Consider the following 21,068-nt stretch of genomic DNA (forward strand, 5'->3'; position numbering starts at 1 on the left):
GGGAATCAAGCTTACAACCCTTCAGTGCATGGAGTGACACTCCAAGCAACTGAGCCACACTGGCCATGCTTCATTATTTTTTTAAATTGCTGAATAATATTCCATTGTATCCATGAACCACATCTTTTTTATCCAGTCATCTATTGGCGAACACCTGTGTTGCTTTCATATTTTATCTATTATTAGTACTGCTGCTCTTTGAATTAGTGTTTTTGTTTTCTTGGGATGAATCTCTGGATGTGGAATTGCTGGACTATATGGCAGGTCTATTTTTAATTTTTTAAGGAATCTCCATACTGTTTTAATTGTGGCTGCACTAATTTTACAATCCCATCAACAGTGTAAGAGGGCTTCCTTTTCTCTATATCCTATTAAGCCACCCCTTGTCTCTTTATTGCAGCATTGAATTAATTTATTGGGTCGGCAGCTAAGTAATTGCGGGTTTCACACATATATGGCTTCAGTTGAATTTTTAGTTTGCAGACGTAGTACAAATGTAAAACACATTTTGTTATTTGATAGTTGGCTATTCAGCTGTTAATCAGTAAGAAAAGTTTTTTGATCTGTTTTGTAGTTTTCGTTTGGCGTTCGTTGAAAAATGGAAAATCAAAAGGAACATTTTCGTCATATTTTGCTTTTTTATTTCCGCAAAGGGAAAACGCATCGCAAGCTCATAAAAAGTTATGTGCTGTTTATGGTGACGAAGCCTTAAAAGAACGGCAGTGTCAAAATTGGTTTGCCAAATTTCGTTCTGGTGATTTTTCACTCAAAGATGAAAAACGCTCTGGTCGTCCAGTTGAAGTTGATGATGCCCTAATCAAAGCAATAATCAATTCAGACTGTCACAGTACAACACGTGAGATTGCAGAGAAGCTTCATGTATCACATACATGCATTGAAAATCACTTAAAACAACTTAGCTATGTTCAAAAACTCGATACATGGGTTCCTCACAAACAGAAAGAATCACAGTTAACGCAACGCATTAGCAGCTGCAATTTGCTAAAGAAACGTAATGAAAATGATCCATTTTTAAAACGACTGATAACTGGCGATGAAAAATGGGTTGTTTACAACAATATCAAGCGGAAAAGATCGTGGAGCAGGCCAGGTGAACCAACTCAAACAACATCAAAAGCTGATATTCATCAAAAGAAGGTTTTGTTATCAGTTTGGTGGGATTACAAAGGAATTGTCTACTTTGAACTCTTACCACCCAACCGAACGATCAATTCTGATGTCTACATTGAACAACTAATGAAATTAAACAATGCAGTTGAAGAAAAGGGGCCTGAATTGACAAATCGAAAAGGTGTTGTATTCCATCATGACAATGCAAGGCCACACACATCTTTGGTCACTCGGCAAAAATTAATGGAGCTTGGTTGGGATGTTTTGCCACATCCACCATATAGTCCTGACCTTGCACCATCTGATTACTTTTTGTTTCGATCTTTACAAAACTCCTTGAATGGTAAAAATTTCAATAATGATGATGATGTCAAATCGTACCTGATTCAGTTTTTTGCTAATTAAAACCAGAAGTTTTTTGAACGTGGGATTATGATGCTGCCTGAAAGATGGCAAAAGGTCATTGATCAAAATGGGCAATACATTACAGAATAAAGTTATTTAGTTCCATGAAAAAATTGTCTTTGATTTTCTTTAAAAAATCCGCAATTACTTAGCTGCCGACCCAATACATTTAATGTAATTATTGATTAATATGTATGTATAGCCATTTTGAAATTGTTCTTGCCAAAACCGGTTTGGCTCAGTGGATAGAGCGTCGGGCCTGCGGACTGAAAGGTCCCGGGTTCAATTCTGGTCAAGGGCATGTACCTTGGTTGGGGGCACATCCTCAGTAGCGGGTGTGCAAGAGGCAGCTGATGGTGTTTCTCTCTCATTGATGTTTCTAACTCTCTATCCCTCTCTCTTCAAAAAAAAAAATCAATCAATCAATAAATAAATAGTTCTTGTGGGTGTTCTTCTCTCTTCCTTTGTGGTTTGTTGTTTTTCTTTAGTGTTTTTTTTTTTTTGGTTCCTTTCTCTTTATTCTTTGTATATCTTTTGTAGGTTCTTGGTTTGTGGTTACCATGGGGCTTATGTACATCATTATTGATAGCAGTCTATTTTAAGCTCAATGTTGTTTAATTTGAATATATTCTATAAGGACTACATTTTTCTCCCTTCTCCTTTTTTATGTTATTAATGTCATATTTTAGGTTGGTTTGTGTTGTGTATCCCATAACTATCTATTGTAGTTTGAGTTGAGTTTGATAATTTTTTCCTTTTAATAATTTAAATATATATATGTTTATTGATTTTAGAGAGAGGATGAGAGAGGGATAGAGAGACAGAAACATTCATGAGAGAGAAACATGGCCATACGACGTAAGAAAGAACTACCCAGTAGAGTCATAAGCATTTGTGAAGCCCCGACTGTGTCCCAGAGGCTTCCACTTCTTGAGCATTTCCCGAGGGCTCAGTATGCCTACTAAGTCACTCAGTATGCTTTACTGCCCCTTATGGATAGGAGGCAGGCCTTGTCCAGGCCACACGGCCAAGAGGTGGTGGTCAGGCCCAGTTCTCTCCGATGGCCTCATATAGTCAGGGCAGAGGGGTGAGAGTTGCAAGTGGATTGAACATTTCTAGTATTTCAGGATTTCCATAGAAACCTTACAACTCAGGTTGTAATAAATCTTAATAAAATCCTAATTAAGTGTCTTCACAAAGTCTTAATAATGTAAAATAAGCAAGGGAGAGGAATCTAGTGACCCTAAAGGAAACTTTCCTTGCTCTTCAGGGTAGAGAGGGGCCTCTGGGCACCAGTTGTCTTGCTCTGCCTTAGAATCCCCCACATGGGGCTGCGGAGTGGGTTTGGTGTCTGCCATGGGCTCCAGGGTTTTTTTCCTGTTTCATGAGACAGAGTGCAAGGGGCAATAAATAGGACACATGGCGAGGTCTTGTTAAACAGATGGTGGTTAGTCTTGCCCGTTCCATCTGGCACTGTGGATCACCGAGGAGGTGGTGGGTTTCCCCAGTGAACTTGACTTGGGTTTAGTGATGCTGTAACTCACAACTCAGTGTGTGCTTTGTGGGTGGTCTGAGTGCTGGTCTGAGCAGCATCTCTGAAGGGCAGCAGGTGTCCCCTGGCTGAATGGCCACTTTGAGAGGCATCAGTCTTGAGGTGGAAGCAGAGAGAAAGACAAGAAGGAGCCAGTGAGAACCTCGCCTGCTCTGTAAGATGATCAGAGGTCATGAATAATGGAGAGACATGGATGCCTCTGAGTCCCGGCAGCTCAGCTGATCTGGGGCCTTGCCCTCCTCAGGAAGGTTTCAGGCCCAAAGACGTCATTCATGGCCTTTGAGACCTGGGAGGCCAGGGGGATCTCCACGGGGGGGCGGGGGAGGCCACCACTTGCCTTTGGCTGGGGGTGGGGGGCATGATTCTGGAAGAGTCCCTGGGGCTCCTTGCTGGGAGGCCAGGTGGGAAGCTGATGCCAAGGGTTTGATTTCACCTGATTCTCCATAAAGGGGTGAGTGGGGGCTGATGGGAGGGGCTGGGAGGAAGGAGGACGGACTGCTTTCAGTCCCCATGAATAAGTGATGAAGACCAAGGAGAAACCCAAGGGCAGGGGCAGGAGGAGGTGACCAGCCAGAGGGTGGCAGAGAGAGGGGCCAGGGATAGGAAGGGCTCAGAGGCCAAAGAAGTGAAGGGATCAGGAGCAGCACTGGGGGCACAGGGTACTTCAGTGTGGGCTCTGGCCCCACCAGACGTGGGCACAGGAGCTCAGGGAGAGAGGATTGAGGCTCCAAGGGGGTGCAGGGAGGTGGGCACAGTGAGCCAGCAAGTGCCAGAAAAGGGCAGCTGGCAAAATGATGCCCCAGAAGAAAAAGAGGAGGAAGAAAGACATTGACTTCATCGCACTGTACGAGGAGGAGCTGCGGAACTACGACTCAGAGGACAATGAGGACGAGCTGGAGCATGAGTACTACAAGGCCCGAGGTGAGGGTGCAGGCCAATGGTGGGCGGGCAGTGCGGTGCCTGGGAGCTCAGCCGGTGCTTTGAGGGAGGAATGGGAGGTCCCAGACCAGCCCCTTTCTCATGGATTATCCGCTGCATCTATGCTGCAACCCTTAGCATAGATGGGGCAGGTGTTACATTAGGCCCCCACTGCTCGAGAGGCAAGGCGACCCGCCCTTGGTCACGGCCTTAGTGACACAGAATGCCCTGGAACCAGAGTGCCCAACTCTTCAGGTTGTACACATCCCCAGAGCCATGTTCTAGTCTGGTCTACACGGTGTGGGCTGCTTCAGGCAGGGCCTGACCTGACCAGGCTGTGAAGGGATGTTGTGGGGAGGAGGCCTGACCTCTCATCACATGCCCAGTGGGGGTGGGGGATTCCTGTCCACTGTGGCCAATGGAGACAGGGATCTCTGGCTTTTCCAGAAAGAGGCTATGGTCTAGGTGGAAAAGGCAGTTGCTCTGGACCCAGGGCTTTATCCTTTTAGTCTCATGGGGTGCATGAGAGCTGCTTTGAAATGCTCCACCTTCTTGCCAGGTAAACCAGAGAAGGCACCTCAATGTATCTCCTGACTGAGACAGGGCCTATGAAGGGAAGAGAATGACTCAGCAGAATGTGAGAGCCAAAGGGACTCAAGAGGCCATCCTACACAAGCCTCCAGCCCTGGGCCTCTCCTCTCCTACAACCAGACAGGGGTTGCCCAGGATATGTTGAGATACAATCTCCCAAGGCAGCCTCCTTGAAACTGTGGTTAATGAGCTGATGCAGTGATGATGAGGAGGTGATTGCTGTTGATGATGACAACAACGGAGATGATGGTGGTGATGATTGTGATGATGCCAAGTCCAACTCCTTATGGAATGCATGTTCTTGATCCAACTGTGGAAGAGTGTCTGCAAGATAAGTTCCCAGAAATGGAAATGCTGCATCAATGAAAATTACTATTGAAAACTTTATTTTGATTTAATCCTTACCATAACCTTTAAAGGGAGAAATTATCCCTATTTCAGAGATGAGGAAGTTGAGGCTAAGAAAGTTGGTTGAAACCACAGAGCCAGTAATAGAAAAGGATTTAAATACTGGTCCATTTAGTTTCATAGTTCATATCCATTTCATTGATTGCTTTCTCATTCATCCACCCAGGCAATTACTTATTGAGCGTCTCCCACTTACCTGGCCGCCTGCTAAGAGCAACTGACTCTGACAGGTCTTTGTGTGGATGAGGGGACTTCATGAGTTGGGGTCGTCCCTCTGGGGTCAAACAGAATTTTATGTTTTCCATAATATATTTGTCTTCCCCAAGATAGTTCTTCAGCTACCTAAATTTTTAATGTTTTGATTAAAGTTTTAAAATTTAGAAATAATATATATGCAGCACAAAATTCATAAAGGTACAATGTGACACACTTTTACATCTGTGCATGCTTGTGTAACCAACATTCAGAACAGGACACAGAGCACAGCCAACCTCTAGAAAGCTCCTTCATGCTCCTTCCCCGAGGTAGCAGCTTTCCTGATCCTATCACCACAGATTAGCTTTTTCTGTTCTTGAACTTTATATAAATGGGATTATGCAGTATACTTTTTTGGTGTCTAGCTTCACTTTCACTCAATATTATATCTGAGAGATTTATCTATGTTGTGACATGTTATATAGTTTGTGTTTTTTGTTGTTGTGTACTATCACATTTTATAAATGCATCACCTTTGATTTAACCTTTCTACTATTGATGGATTCTTGGGTTATTTCCAGTTTTTAGCTATTATGAACAAAGTTGCTACAGATCTTGTACATATCTTTTAATGAACACATGCACTAATTTCTCTTGTAATTATAATTGGAAGAGGAATTAGTGGGTCATAAGACGGACATTGTGTGTAGTTAGCAGGGCTTGTAACAATTTACACTCTCACCAGAAATGTCTGAGAGTGCAATGGCCTCATATTCTCACTGATACTTAGCATGATCAGTCTTTTTCTTTCTTTTTTTGATTATTATTATTTTTAAAGTATATTTTATTGATTTTTTTTTTTTAACAGAGAGGAAGGGAGATAGAGAGTTAGAAACATCGATGAGAGAGTCATCGATCAGCTGCCTCTTGCACGCCTCCTACTGGAGATGTGCCCGCAACCAAGGTACATGCCCTTGACAGAATAGAACTCGGGACCTTTCAGTCCACAGGCTCTATCCACTGAGCCAAACATGTTTTGGCATGGTCAGCCTTTTTCATTGTAGCCATTCTGGCACAGGGTAGTATCCTGAGATTAACATCAATGCCCAGAGGGCAAAGAGGAAGGTGAAAACTAGATATAGGCTCTGAGGGTCGTGCCTAGGAGGACATCCATGTGCTGGGCTGGAAAGAGCACAGGCTGGGCATCTGGAGGCCTTGCACTGGACTCTGGTACTGACACTGTGTAGTGTGTGACCTGGGCTTGCCCAGCCTTTTCTGTCAAATGAGTGTGCAGCATTAAGTGGGAGGTTTTAGTCTCACAGTAGCACTTGCTGTGGGTCTGATTGTGGCTCAGGAGATTGCAGGTTGTAGCAGGAGTTCATAGAGTCCTTTGAGTCTGAGCATCCCCTGCAGGGCTGGCAGGACCGGTGGCTTCTCTTAGCCCATGTAAGAATCAGGGTGTTTTTCTGAGTCTGCCATCTGTCTCCTCCTTTCCTCCTCCAGTGTATGAGGTGGTCACAGCCACGGGGGATGTTCGTGGTGCAGGGACAGACGCCAATGTCTTCATCACCATTTTTGGAGAAAATGGGCTCTCTCCCAAGCTCCATCTCACCAGCAAGTAAGTACCAACTCAGTCTGGGTCCTGGGCCAGTTGGAACCCAGGGGAGAAGACGTGTGTCCACAGGTAGGGGCCTCTGCTAACCACAGAGCAGGTGTCAGCCAGATCTTTCCCAGTGATTTTCTATCAACCTTCCTCAGCATCTTTCCTGGTTTTTATGTTCAAAGTATGACCATTTTGAATCTGAGAATTCCCATGAATTCATATTAGCTGTTCCTTGATGTGGGAGAATAATACTCGGGGTCAAGTAGCCTGGGTCTAGGTCCAGCTTTACCACACAGTTGCCATGTAACTTTGGCCAAATCTCTTGCATCCAAGGACTTGGCTTCCTCACACAACATCTGGAATTAATAATCTCCCTTTTATAAAACTCATAGGACTTTCAGGAAGAGGAGGCAAGACCATGCACATGAGAGAGCCGTGAGATTCAATGCTATGCACCCACAGCATATTAAACCTACCTGCATCACTCGTGTGTGTGTTTGTGCAGATGTGCTTGTGTGTGTGTCTGTGTGTGTACACACCAGTTTCTCCCATTTCATTGTAACCCATTGTAACCAGTGGGTGTTCTCTCTTCTCTTCAATCCTTTCCCCCTACCACACACGTGCACACACAGATATATGCAGTAACACTTAGCAGAATGACTGAATTCCAGAGATGTCTAGGGGCCTTACGGATGGCCTGGGCATCTGGCATTCAATCTGTGCTGAATGGCACAGGGGACTGATCATCTGGTCCTGGGCCCACCCCGTCCATCCTTCTTTCCGCTGGAGCAGCTCGACTTATGGTTGTTTTCCTGAGAATCTGAGTCAGATTCTATTTGCGCCAATAGCTCCATAGCCAAGGGGAATTTTAAAACCACCAAATCTAATTCAACCATTCATGGGAAAACTGAAGCCTAGAGAGGAGCAGGGAGCAGCTATAAGTCATGGAGCTTGTTAGTGGTAAAGCTGGTCCTCCAACCCAGGTCTTGATGTTGACATTTTCCTTGAGCACATGGCCTTGTGGCCCAGGCAGGAATGGGGAGGCCTCCTGGGTTCCAAGTTTGATCTCTGGGGTTAATGGCGTGGCACCTCCAGTGGTGACAGGGGAAGTTGTTGAAAGGTTGGGTCCACAGTCCAGGATATTTCTGAGTTCTGGGTTTAGCAGGCTGACGAGGCCCTAGGTCACATGTTTGCCCTGAATGTGGGCTGTGGTGTGAAGGCTGCAGCGTCGGGGCTGGCATAACATCCTACTTTGTTTCTGCAGAACAGGGTACCTGCCTCCTTGCACTGTTTACACTGCAGAGTGACTCGCTTGTGGAGCCTTTCCCTCCAGTGTCGTGGGCACGGTAAAGAGAAGACATGAAATGCCCATCCTCTTTGCCACGTGACCTCCCAGAAGCCTATCCTCTAGGGAGAAGCGACTAGACCTTGGGGAGTTGGCCAACTTGGTTTTAGAGTCCCCAGCCTGTCTTTTTTAACCAAAAAGAACCACTTTTTTTCTTTGTGGTGGCTTCTCACTGTCTTTCCTTCTTTCGTGCATCCAGCCTCCTCAGACTCTTCCCCCTCACCTTTTTCATTTATCAAAATATCCTCTCAGGAAGGGCCCCCAGGAAACCTATAACCAGGTGTGAAGCTCTGTCCCTGGGCCTTCCTTCTCAGTAAGGAAGGGGAACCCACATCCTGGGAAAGGGGTCTAGAGCACGAATGAGCCAGCAGGGCCAGGAGTCTCCAGGCTCTGCTGATACCACATGGAGGCACCAGGCTTTCCCGCTCGCCCCACGACAGGAAGCAACAACTCACTCCACCCCCATTCACCCCGAAGTCTGCTGACAGGTTCCCTTCGTGTTTGTATCACACTCCAGGGAGGGAAGCAGGAACACAGGTCTGGCCAGGACTCCAGTCTGGCTGGTCCTGAGGGTTCTGCTGGGCCCATGGGGAGTGGAGGCTTCAGGGCTGTGGGCATGTTTTACACTGTCAGCTGTATGCCCTGGCGAGGCGGGAGGTGTGTGTAGAGAAATGCCAGGTAGAGCGAGAGGATGAGGAGAGGTCTCCTTGTGCATCCCATGTCTATCTCAGTTATTTGCAAATAGTCAAAGCTCAGAGAATGAGGTGGGATCAGAGTGGCTAGAGCAGGAATTTACAGGGGAGAATAGGTCCTCTGGGCCTCACATGGTGGAAAGGACTCAGATAAGAGAGGGGGTACTTATCTGAGAGAGGGTACTAATGGAGACAGGGTACTTAGAAGGGGTACAGCTTGCAAAAATATAGGTACTTTATGGGCACCGCAGGCCCATGGGAGCTGGGAGGGAGCCTTCTGGCTACATGAGGGCAGAGAGGAGGCAGGTCAGAAAGGCAGGGAGGATCAGACTTCGAAGGTTTTGCTTGAAAGTTGATCAGTGGAGGTTCAACTTACTCTGTGTCCAAGAAAGATTAATCTGACCCTGGTGAGCAGGTACATGGGGAAGGAGGACACCGGAGGCTGGCCGCTGCAGGACCCGAGACAATGTCTACAAAGAGAATTGTATAGACACAGTCTTCACCAGGACCCCTTCCATTTGGGTCTGGAGGGAGCATTGCTTTCTGGGGAATTCCAGGTCCCCGTGTAACCCAGCTGCAGAGGCCACGGGGTCACCGTGCTCCATGAGGTGTAGATGCAGTTAGCTTAGCCCACCCTCACCCCCACCAGTCCCTGTGGCCTGTTCAGAATGCCCACCGGTGCCCAAATCTCTCATCTCACTGTCTGTGCTGCTCCCTCCTCACTGCACAGTGCCATCCCAAAACAAAGACTAGTGGTAAATATCTTAAAACGGGGTAGCAGGCCCCTTAGTCTTGAAAGTAAGCCACCACCTTTCCGAGAATTCCTCCCTGACCCCTTTCTCCACAGCTCCAGCCATGTGACTCACTCTGTCTTTTTCTCCAGCTTCTTCCATGTCCTTCTCTCCCCTCAATTCCTGTTCTCTCTGTGCCTTTTGTCCGAGGCCACAAGATTTTCACCTTCCAACTCCCAAATGGCTTATCAGGATTTTTTTTCTCAACACAAAATGATTCCTGTTGCAAGAACTTCCATGCCTATTGGTGGCAAAGGCTGTGACTTGTTCATTTCGATTCCTCCATAAGCTGACCTCCATCCCGACCCCCACACCAGTTAAGTGCCAACAGCCATGACCTGGGAGTTCTTTTCACCATCACCCAACACTGGGTCACATGTTCAGAGTATGGCAAAAGGATGGGATCTCATGTGTCTTCTGGAACACTGTTCTCCTGTTGAGAATTCACCCTTTGAGAGTGTCAGAGAATGCCTGGCATTTCAGCCTGCTGGCTCTGCCTGGTTGATGGCTAAAATGCCTTGTGGGCCTGTAAAGGCTCCTCTGGGTGGGGCCCCTGGGCAGGGATGTGTGTTCTGCATTAGCCTTCATTTGCAGATGGACCAGGAGCCACAGAGAAGCCGCAGTCTCCAACAGGAGGCGTGAAGAAGTCTGTTTCATGTTTCCTTTGACCAGGGAACCCTGTCCTTTGCAGTCTCCACCCTAACTCCAGTTGGTTTTCTGAAACCCAGAGGCACTAGCATTCTGATTCACCAGAAGTGCGCATCCCGGAATCTGACCCTCAGTGGATTGAGATTGGGCCTCATTGGGGATTATGCAGGCCCCTTCCTGAGAGAAGGGAGTCTGTGTGGCCCTGCCCGGGTCCTTTCCACTTTCTCCTCGAAGGAGAGAGATGTCAGCGATGCTGAAGGCCTTCCTCTTGTCTGCCAAGATGATGGTCTCCATCTCATAGACACCGTGGACCATTGCTTTGTTTCCATGATCCCCTGGATGGCTGCAGCATGGTCCTGAGAGGCTCATCTTCGATCTTTCTGTCCCAGTCTCCCTTCTTCCATCTTGTTTTCTAAAATTTGTTTGCTGAGTGACTAGAAAACACCACGGCCAAGCATTTAACATGCTGGGATGTACAAATCCACATTCCTTGGGGTCAGTGTACAGGGTCTTTCTGAAGGCGCAGAACTCCCTTACAGAGTGCAGCTCTGAGAGCCCCTCTTCTGGAATGCTTGTCAGAGGCACCCCAGAAAGCCTGCTGCTTTTCTTCCAAACCCACACCTTCTCTTTTCCTTTCCAAGTCAGCCTCCTCTTCTCCTAAACATTGGCCTTGGCCGTTTCCAAAATCCATGGGCCCTGAGTACGTGAAGTCAGCAATCCTCATGCTTATTCCAAAGGCTTTGCCACAGGCAGCTGTGGGCCAGGGAGAGGAGGCTGCTGAGACGGGGCTGTGCTTTCCTCATAATTGCAAACCCAAGACCCACTCTCTTCAGAAAACTAAAAAACATATACAGGCCAGAATAAATAATAATTAAATAAATAACTAACACTTCAGAACAGTCTTTCCATGTAGACATTTTTCTGTAGGAATCTCCCAGTCTTCATTGTTTTTAAATGAAATTAGTGTCCTGCGTATTGTTGTTCTGTTTGTACATTGGGTTTTAACCTGCCTCCCTTTTTAAAGCCTCTATCATAAACTTGTCTCTGTTTCATGAAATCTTCTTTTATAACAGAATTTTCAGTGGCTGCATAATACCCCATCCAATTGCTCCCCAGGATGACTGGTTCGTAGGGTATTTATTAGAGGTAAAGACTCTTATCTATTCTAAAAATCCCTTTTTGGGGGGGAAGGGAGTCTCATATGTAGAAACAGAAAATGCCTCTTATTCCTTACTATGTTTCCATTCACGTTCTTCTGTCACAGAGTTGATGTTCACTGTTTTCCAACTCATTTAATCACCACCACTTTGACTCTGAAACAAAGCACGGGTGTGCTGTTATTTTCCCTAGGACGTGGGGACCTGACAGGGACGTTCAGCAGGCCTGGGAGTGGGCCCTTGTTCTACCTCAAAACTAAGAAGGTCGGCCACTCTCCCCTCCTCCCCTCCGTGCCCAGAGACACCTCTGGGGCCTCTTTTCCCTGACAGGTTGCCTCAGTGTCCACAGTCAACTGGTTTTATGAGCTCTGCATTGCTTTAGGGGGGCCGTGGGCCCAGGTCTCATGCTGTGCCCACCACCGGAAGGAGACTTCACCCAGGGCAGAGTGCTTGCCAAAGGGGTTCTATTTTCAGAGTCACAGCTTTCGAGTCTGTAGAACCTTAAAAGCCTTTTGCTACTGAGAGAGCTTCTCCCCTTGTTGCCTTGAGGAGAAGACCCTTAACCTCACTCTTTATTTGGAAACATATTGATGGCAATAAACGGGCATAAGTGTCTGGGCCTTTCTTTTCCCATGGGCTGTAGGAGCTCTGAGGGAGGTCTACAGCTCTCAGCCCCACAGAGGCATCGCCGTGGGGCAGGAAGAGCTGCGAGCAGGCTGGGCTGGAATGGCGGGATCCTGGCCCACATAGAAGACAGAGCAGATATCCACATGCGATTCAGGCTTTCACTCCTGGAGGACTCCATGGTGCGGCTGCTCCAGCCCTCTGGTGTCTAAGCTGATGGGATCTAGGATGCTCCTGGGCTGAACTTGCCTGGCACCTCACTGTGTAACATCTCAGGTGTACCTGCTTCTGTTGCACCATCTGCAGGATGCCAGACATGCCTTTCCTCACTGCCCCACTTCCCTGGTTGCTGATTTGGGTTGAGTGTTTCCTTTCTTGTTGGAATGGCAGGACCATGGACTCCCACCCAAGGTCTGCATCCACTTGGGGCTGCCATTGTAACTCTCCCCAGCAAGAGCAAGGCAAGAAAGGAGAGACCAGGAGGCCTGCAGACCCGAGAGCACCATGGCATCCATCACGCCTTCCTTCCTCCCCCACTGTCCCAACCCAGAGCAACCGGAAGGCGTTCGATCATGGCTTTGGAGAGCGAGGTTCTGGTCCCAATTCTGCAATCAACTAGCAGTTTACTTGAGTGTAGCACGGGGCTAATTATTGCCCACTGTGCTTGCCTTAGTGGTACATAACAAGGATCCTGAGAAGCTGGGGGTGAAAGCAAGGAATGAATACTCACTGGCCTTGCCCCTACCTCTTCAAATCAAGTCAGAAAGGAATCTCAGAATGGGATCGGTTGCTTGCAGCACATCCAGGAGTGGGACGGTGGAGGAAGAAGGGGATGCCAGCCCTTGGCTTTCCTCCCGGGCCTGTGAGCCACGCCTGTTCTAAGCTATGTGCATGTTCACTGCAGGAGCAAATCGGCCTTTGCGAAAGCCAACGTCGATGTGTTCCGGGTGAGAACCAACAACGTGGGCCTCATCTACAAAATCAGGTGAGAATCTGGTCCCTGGCTGGGGTGAGATGGAGGCAGGTAGATGAGATGGAGGCAGGTAGATTAGGAACCCACTTCACAATTGACATGTTCTGGGTGTTACTACTCTTCTGGTGTCATTTGTGGAGAGGCCAAAGGCTTGAATCTTTTCCTCCCACCCTGAGTCACAGTTTTCTAAACTTTCCCATTAGAGATGCAATTCTCTGAGTTAAGGCAAGTTAAGGCAATTTTTTACAAACTTGGGAAATGTGCTCTGAGAGACAGTAGCACAGTGGTTAGAGGCAGACTGAGACAGTCTAGACTAGGGGTGTCGAACTCAATCAGAGAAGGGACCAAAATCTAAAATCCAGCCTAAATCGCGGGCCGAATGGTTTACTGAACAGTCATAAACTGACAATGTCATAAACTGACAGCGGAGTGCAGTGATGACAGCGCGGTGCGGGCCACATTGCAAGGCCTGGCGGGCTGGATTTGGCCCGCGGGCCTTGTGTTTGACACATGTGGTCTAGACTTATTAACATCATTAATAAGCATATCCATCTTGCAAGTTTTCCCCATTTGAAAGATGAGGAAACTGGGGTTCCAGAGGTAAAGTACCAACAACAATGATGGAGCCTTTCCTTAGAGTAAACAATTGGGAATTCCAGCATGAAAGGGGAGTCATCTCTGTGCTTCCACTGACAGTGTGGATGTCTGCTTCTGCCCAGGATTGAGCATGACAACACAGGCTCCAACTCCAGCTGGTACCTAGACCGTGTGATTCTGACCGACACGAAGCGGCCTCATCTCCGTTACTACTTCAACTGCAGCAGCTGGCTGAGCAAGGTGGAAGGCGACCGCCAGTGGTGCCGTGACCTGTTGGCTAGCTTTAATCCCATGGACATACCCACAGGTGAGTTCCAGGCTGATTTACCCACTGTCCTTCCCTGCTGGGGCTGGGCTCAACCAGGCCTCTGTCTTGCATCTGGGCAGTCCCATCTCCGCTTGCCACCCTCCAGGGTCTTCCTGTTGTCCAGGGCCTTGGTGAAGCCCCATCTCTTCCTTGTGGCCTTCTCAAGAACAAGCTTACTGGCATATGGGAAGTGGGGAAATGTCAGTGGACCTGGAGGCATGATGGAGGTGTGGGTGAGAGCAGCCCTGAACACATCCTGTGTTTCAACAACTCTTGTTAATGGGTATCTACCAAGAGTCCCTCTGAGTTCAACATCAGCATTTCCTGCTCTCCTATTCCATTACCTCCCTTCTGATGCCAAGGAAGGCAGGTTACAGTCAGGGCATGGTGGGTGGGAATCAGAACTGGCTGCTTCCAGCGTTCCATCATGCTGCCCCTGGCTCCTGATTTTCATGAGTGAAACAACTTATTTCAAGTGCATGTCTGGCCAAAGGCCTTAAATTCAGTCATATTAGCTCAACTGGACTCAGGGGAACAAAGCATGTAAAAACACACACTATATTCTATGTCCCATTTTATTTCCTTTTTGTTCCTTAAAGTTCTGATCTCTTCACCTCGCCCCATTATTAACATATTTTTCCAAAAAGAGACTATCACATGTGGGTACATTCATCATAATATCCTGATCATAGAGTCATGGGCCATCAGAGGCAAAGGCATGTGGCAGCCAGAAGTGACTTACCCGTGGTCACAACAGAAGGCTGACATACCCTTAGATCCTGCCTTCCAGTATGTACCCTTGGTCTCCAAGTGCCGCCTTCTCTCGCAACCAGCTGGGCAAAAACAGACATATCCTCTGTCCCAATGGGCTTCAGCCCTCAGTTTCTCTGTCTGCCTCTGATCTCCCATCTCTCATCTGACCTTGAACACTTGACTTGTTTTCCTGATCCCTATCATAACAACTTTCAAAATTTTTTTTTTATAAAAAATATATTTTATTGATATTTCACAGAGAGGAGGAAGGGAGAGAGATAGAGAGCTAGAAACGTCGATGAGAGAGAAACATCGACCAGCTGCCTCCTGCACACCCCCCACCGGGGATGTGCCCGCAACCAATGTACATGCCCTTGACCGGAATCGAACCTGGGACCCTTCAGTCCGCAGACCGACGCTCTACCACTGAGCCAAACCGGCTACGGCACAACTTTCAAATTTATCCTTTTTTTTAAAAAAAGATATATTATTGATTTTTTATTATAAAAATGAAACTTGATCATGACAGAAAAATTAGAAAATAGAGACACCCTTGTTGAATATCATTTGATCATATACATGAGGTTTTGTTTCTGGGCTCTCTGTTTTGTTCCATTGGTCTAAATGTCTGCCCTTATGCCAGTCCCATGCTGTTTTGATTATTGTAGCTTTGTAGGAAGTTTCAAAATTAAGATGTGTGAGACCTTTAACTGTGGTTTTCTTTTTAAAGATTGTTTTGTCTATTCAGGGTTCCTTGATGTCTTCCTTCTTTTAATGCATCCTAAATTTTCATTAACTGTTTGTAACAGTGATAATATACTTTACTGACTTTGCAATCAAAGGGCTCTTATTTACCCAGAAGAAAAGAGGAATATGCTGTCTGCACCCCAATTTCTCAGTTCTTGCCAAGGACTTCAGGCTGCTGGAGAAAACTCCTGGATTCTCCTGACTTATCTCCAGTGAGTCAGCAGGAGTGGGTGTCCCAATCTTGGCTGGCTGGCTTCCTCCCCACATTTCAATGGACTGGTACAGGAATCACACTTTCTGATTAAGAATCTCAGACACGTGTGCACTTACAGGGAGTCAGCAGCCATCCCTGTGCTTGTTTCCCTCTTAGAGTGGGCATCAGTGGTCCTGGCATTTCATGGGGCCCAGGGAAGGTTGGTAGGCACTTTTCCCAGCATAACCGTTGTCCCTGGAAACATAGTCTAGGCTATCAAATTGTGTAGTGAAATTTACAGAAGTGTAGTGAAATTTCCTTCCTGCCATTGCCTCTTGACATTCCCTCCATTACCTTGAATGCCTGGCTTTGTTCTGCAGAATTTCTTCCAGCTTGTGTGGAATGTTGTCACCCTCTTGACGACCCAGAACCCATAAAGAGGGTAGAGGGCATCATGGTCCAGAGCTCCAAATCGCAAGTCATAGAGTTCTAAGTTCAAATACCAACAATGCCATTTACTAGCTACATGACCTGTGGACAGAATACTTCTGTAGCCTGTGTCCCATGTGTGTATATTTTGCAATTATTATACTATCTAATTTAAAATTCAGAGCACCACTAGGAGGTAAGGTTTATTACTATCTCAACTTTTCAGGGTTAGGGTTAGATTATGGTTATGGTTATGGTTATGGTTATGAATTAGCGTTGGGGTTAGGGTTAGGGTGAGAGTTAGGCTTAGGGGTAGGGTTAGGGTGAGAGTTAGGCTTAGGGGTAGGGTTGGGTTTAGGGTTAGATTAGGGTTAGCCTAGCAAACTCCTTTTCAACTGTGAAGTCTTAGCTTGGGCCTCACCTCCTCCATAAAGACCTCCTGATGCCCCCTTCCTTTATGCTTCTATTGGCTTCCATTGGTCATCACTCACTTAGAACATTCTATTCCTTTGCACTGTGATTACTTATTAGCCTAACTTTCTCCCCTTCATAATCTAGGCTCCTACATATTTACTCTGAGCACAGGGTCTGGTGCATAGACAATTCCCAATAAATGTCATTGGAGGAGCATGACGTGGCATCTTGAGCCAGGGTGACCAAGAGCAGGTCACTTAACTTCCTGGGACTTCTGTTTCCTCCTCTGTAAAATGGAGGCAGAGTAGATAAATCCCTTTTGGTCCTGAAATTCTCTGATATTCTTCCCTGGGGCCTCATTCAAAGCAGTTCTCTTCTTCCCACTCTTTCCGGAGATGATTTTCTACATTGCTACGTGGGAGCAGATGGGGTGGGTGGGAAGCTGCTGTGAAATTCAGAGGAGAGTGATGCACGGCTGGCCCAGCTCTTCCCACCCGGAAGTTCTCACCACTGTGAGCCCATGGGCCCAGAACAACGTTGTAGGGTTCTAAGAAATAATGACTCCTAACAGCATCTACAGCAACCAGAGCTCAGAGGGCCTGGAGAACATGAGTTATGCTAAGGGGAAATATCAAGGAAGGGAAGAAGATTGGGAAGAAAGGTGCTTCCCACAGGTTTCAACTGCAATCAAGGTCACGAGTCCGTTCCCAGTTGTCTAGACAAGCTTGCCAGATTCTAGAGGCAGGTCCTGGCACTGAGTGGCTCCAAAGTCCTTTCCCATTCTGAGAGGACAGAATACTGAGTCTGTGATTCTCAAAGTCAAAGCAAGCCTGAGAGCAGGGGAAGAAGTCAGAGAAACATCAGAATAGCAACAAGAGCAACAACCACCATGATTTACTGAGCACTTACTCCATGCCCACAGTGCACTAAGTCCTTTATATTTATTGCTCCAGTTAATCAACTCAACCAGTTTATGAGTGAATTAATGTTATCCCCATTTTATAGATGAGGAAATGGAGGCAAAAAGCTTAAGGCATCTGCTCATGCTCACATAACTGGTGGAGTGGCAGAGTCAGGATTTGACCACAGAGTATTAGCCAGAGTGAGCACAGTAAGAGTCACAGAAGGGGTTCCCACCTGTTTGGGCCACCGCAGGCTTGGAAAGTGGGGGTAAGGTGAAATGACAGCTAAGAGAGCACCTTCATGTCCAGTCCCTTGAGTTCAAATCTGGGCTTCACTCCTTCTAACTGTGGGGACTTGGTTAACTTTCTTAACCTTCTGCTTTTATTGCCTCATCAGTAAATGTTGACCTCAGCAGCATTTGGATCTGTCATGCTGAGGATTAAATGAGATGATAGGTGTGACTAGCCCATAGTAGGTCCTCAGCAACCATCAGAGGCTCTTATTATTATTTTGATAAGTGGGTGTGTGTGCAAGAGCAGCCAGGTTGAGAGAGCAGGAAAGTTCCAGTACTATTTGAAGAATGCGGAGAATCTGCCTGAGAGATTGGGCCTCTGGCCTGAGGGAAGACAGAGGAAACCTTTGGGGGCAGCATGGTCGTTGTTCAGTGGCTGTGACCCAACTCCTGGCATGCAGCATTGCTGCTCATCCTTGGGTCTGCTGACCACGCCCTCTCCATGCCTGGGTAGTCTCCCCACTGAATTTCTCTCCTTCAGCTTAGCATCTGTCATATCTCACTTCTCTACATCTGGCTCTCAGTGAGTGGAAGTGAGGGGTGTCAGGGTGTGAGCCATCCCAGATTTGAGGAGGGGTAAAATAAAGTCCTGTCATCCTCCTCCCAATGCCCTCCCTACTCCTCACCTGCCCAAAGAAATAAGGCCCTGGCCTAATCACACGGGGTCTGAGAATGGGTGAAAGGCAAGGGAAAGAAACTCTGTGAGTCAGTTCACCACCAGTTCATTCATGATTCTCTGCTTCCTAAAAAAGCTTTCTCTGAGGCTCAAGTGCTGGTGGCGTGGGATGGTCCCTTCCTGGGCAGGCGGGATGGAGGCTTCGTTACAGAGCATTTGCTTGATTTCTGTTGTCATGAACACGACGAGCAGCTTGGCTGGCTCAGCGTGCATGCGGTACCAGAATGGGGGGTTCCAGCTCCCCGTGACTGTGCCTCCCCCGCGCCCACAGTGGCTCTATGGAGATGTATCTTGTCGTTGCCATGTGCCGACTGTTCCAGACAGTGCAGGGGAGGCCGTGGGGGCGGCTGGCGTACCAGACGCAGGAGGCAGCTCGGGCCTTTCGTTGCCTGCCTTTTCTGGAAGCCTACGCAGGCAGCTTCCGGCCGGCTACAGGAGACAGATTTCCCGTTTGATGGGAGCAGCCTGGGCCTCTGCCATGGGGCCAGCAGAGAAAAAAAAGAAAGAGGGCAACACTGGGCATGTGTGTCCCCTGGCAGGGCAAGAAGGACAGACCACTCTCTGCTGTGGCCTTGAGGCAAGCAACTTATCTTTAAAAAAATTTTTTTTTTATTAAATTATTATCTGTGTACATATACCATTGCCCACCCGCCCCACCCCCCACATACCCTCCCCAAGCAACCTATCTTTAGGCTGCAACTACCTCTGTCAGCTCAGCCCAGCTCTGATTTTTGGGAGCCACCACATGATTAACTGAATCCCCGGTCTATATTCCTTGCTGTCTCCTTTTCAGATCAATGCCCAACTTAGATTGGCCTCTCAGAGCTCACACTGGCTTTAGTGGAAGAAGGCTACTGCCTGGAAGGTAGGGTTGTGGTTGGGTTGTGCAAGCTGAGCTCTGCACAAGTGCTTCTCTTTGAGGACACAGTTGTAGATTTTTGCATTTCTTATGACAATTATCCAACAGATGGCAGCAACGTGTCTTGAGGAAGGGATCCTTTTTTCTCATTTGTACAGAGGTACTGTGTGGGCTGCTGGTCCTGCCGAAAGGCCAGAGAAAACGCAGTGCTGGAAGTTTCATGCCAGATGATATGCCAGATGTGTAAGCCATGGGCCAGCCTTGGCTCGGGCAGCAGTTCCCATGCTCCATCACTAGGCCTTGTTCCTCGCCAGCTTGCTCAGGGTGAGGAACGCCGTGCTAGCTCCTCCTTCAACTTGACCTCTCCCCTCTTCCCAGCTCTGCTCCTTGCTTGCCCTCAGTTAGACAATGAGTTAAAGGCACAAAGCCTAACATTGAAGAACTGGTGCTTCCATCTGTCCCCGCCTTCAGGAAAGTCCAACCCATGCCGGCTTCTCACTGGACTCAGGGAACTTCAGGCTTAGCTCAGGCACACAGCATCGTGGAAGCAGGGACAGCTAGCTCTTCCTGCCCACACTGTGCCTGGGACATGCTCCTTCTCACCTCTTCCACCTCTGAGAAAGGGCAACAGTTCTCTAACCTTTGGAGCCTTGAACTGCTTAGCTCGTGGTTAGGATGTGCCATGATTGCCCTGCAACCAGCAGCTGGCCATGCCAGCACCAGGCAGCCCTGCTCCCTCTCCAGGCCCCAAAGTGCTGAGTTGCACACAGTCCTCTGCCTAGAGACACACAGACCCATGCTGAGAGCACATGGAGCTCCAGGCAAGGGCTGCCAACAATGGCCTGCGGGCCAAGCACTGCCTGCCACCTGTCTGTGTGGCCCTTGAGCTAAGAAAGGTTTTTAAATTTTTAAGAGGTTGGAAAAAAAAATCAACACAAGAATAATATTTCACAACACAGAAAAGTTATATGAAATTTAAATGTTTGTGTCCATAAGGTTTTATTGGGATACAGCCATGCCTGTGTGCCTTTATGTAGATCATGCATGGCTGCTTTAGTGATACAGTGGTAGAGTTGAATAGTTGAGGCAGAGACCACATGGCCCATACAACCTACAGTATTGACGACCTGGCACTTTCCAGGAAAAGTTTGCTGGTCCCTGACAGAGAGCACAAGAGGCCAGGAGTATTCCAGAAAGAGCCCTGGATGTGGAGACCAGAGACCTGGCCTTGATCCCCTCTTGCATCATTTCGCTGTTGTGTGACCTCGGGCATGCCACCTGCCCTCTGAGGCTCGGTTTTCCTCATCTGTAAATGAGGATATCAACAGGACCTGCCCCTCCGGTGTCATGTGGCCATTGTGGGGATCCGATGACTTACAAGGATATGCTAGTGCCCCGAGAGCTACCAGGTCTGTGTGAATGTTCAGTATGATTTGCCCTAGAAGGGGGGTCAGCTCTGCCCATTCTCTTTCAACCTTTGTTCCTTATCATCTTTCTCCTTTCTGACCTCAGGGCAGGGCAGAGATTTTCGTAAGCCCTTCCCCTCTTCCAGTGTTATTACAAGATCCTGTTCCCAGGAGGGCAGCCAGGTTTCACAGGTGGGCATTTTCCCTCTCACTGACCTTCAGATCTAAGGGGTGGACTCAACTTGTCAAAATCCATTTGCAACTGGATTATGCTCAGGGAGATGCTGCTCACAGGAAATCCTGAGGCTCTCACAGGACCCTTGGGGAGCAGGGTTTGACACACTGTGCTGACAGTTTGCCAACGGAGAGAAGGGAGCCCTACTTTTATTCAGCTTGCTCTTTCATCGATATATGCATTTAATTACAATTTAGTGTTGGCACAGGGCCCTAGGTCTAGTT

At 47.6% G+C, this 21,068-nt stretch overlaps 1 protein-coding gene across 1 annotated transcript in view; it reads left to right on the forward strand.

Annotated features, from left to right (window-relative positions):
• The first annotated feature begins 3,724 nt into the window (after positions 1 to 3,724).
• LOXHD1 (lipoxygenase homology PLAT domains 1) overlaps positions 3,725 to 21,068 on the forward strand; it is a 93,184-nt gene continuing 75,840 nt past the window's right edge. The window contains exons 1-4 of the mRNA XM_084887503.1: positions 3,725 to 4,009; positions 6,704 to 6,818; positions 12,965 to 13,045; positions 13,753 to 13,937. Coding sequence (XP_084743629.1) covers positions 3,880 to 4,009; positions 6,704 to 6,818; positions 12,965 to 13,045; positions 13,753 to 13,937 — 511 coding nt within the window. The 5' untranslated portion in view covers positions 3,725 to 3,879. The remainder of the gene's footprint in view (positions 4,010 to 6,703; positions 6,819 to 12,964; positions 13,046 to 13,752; positions 13,938 to 21,068) is intronic.

Source organism: Pipistrellus hanaki (assembly GCF_964339955.1).
Source record: "Pipistrellus hanaki genome assembly, chromosome: 6".
Taxonomy (NCBI): domain Eukaryota; kingdom Metazoa; phylum Chordata; class Mammalia; order Chiroptera; family Vespertilionidae; genus Pipistrellus; species Pipistrellus hanaki.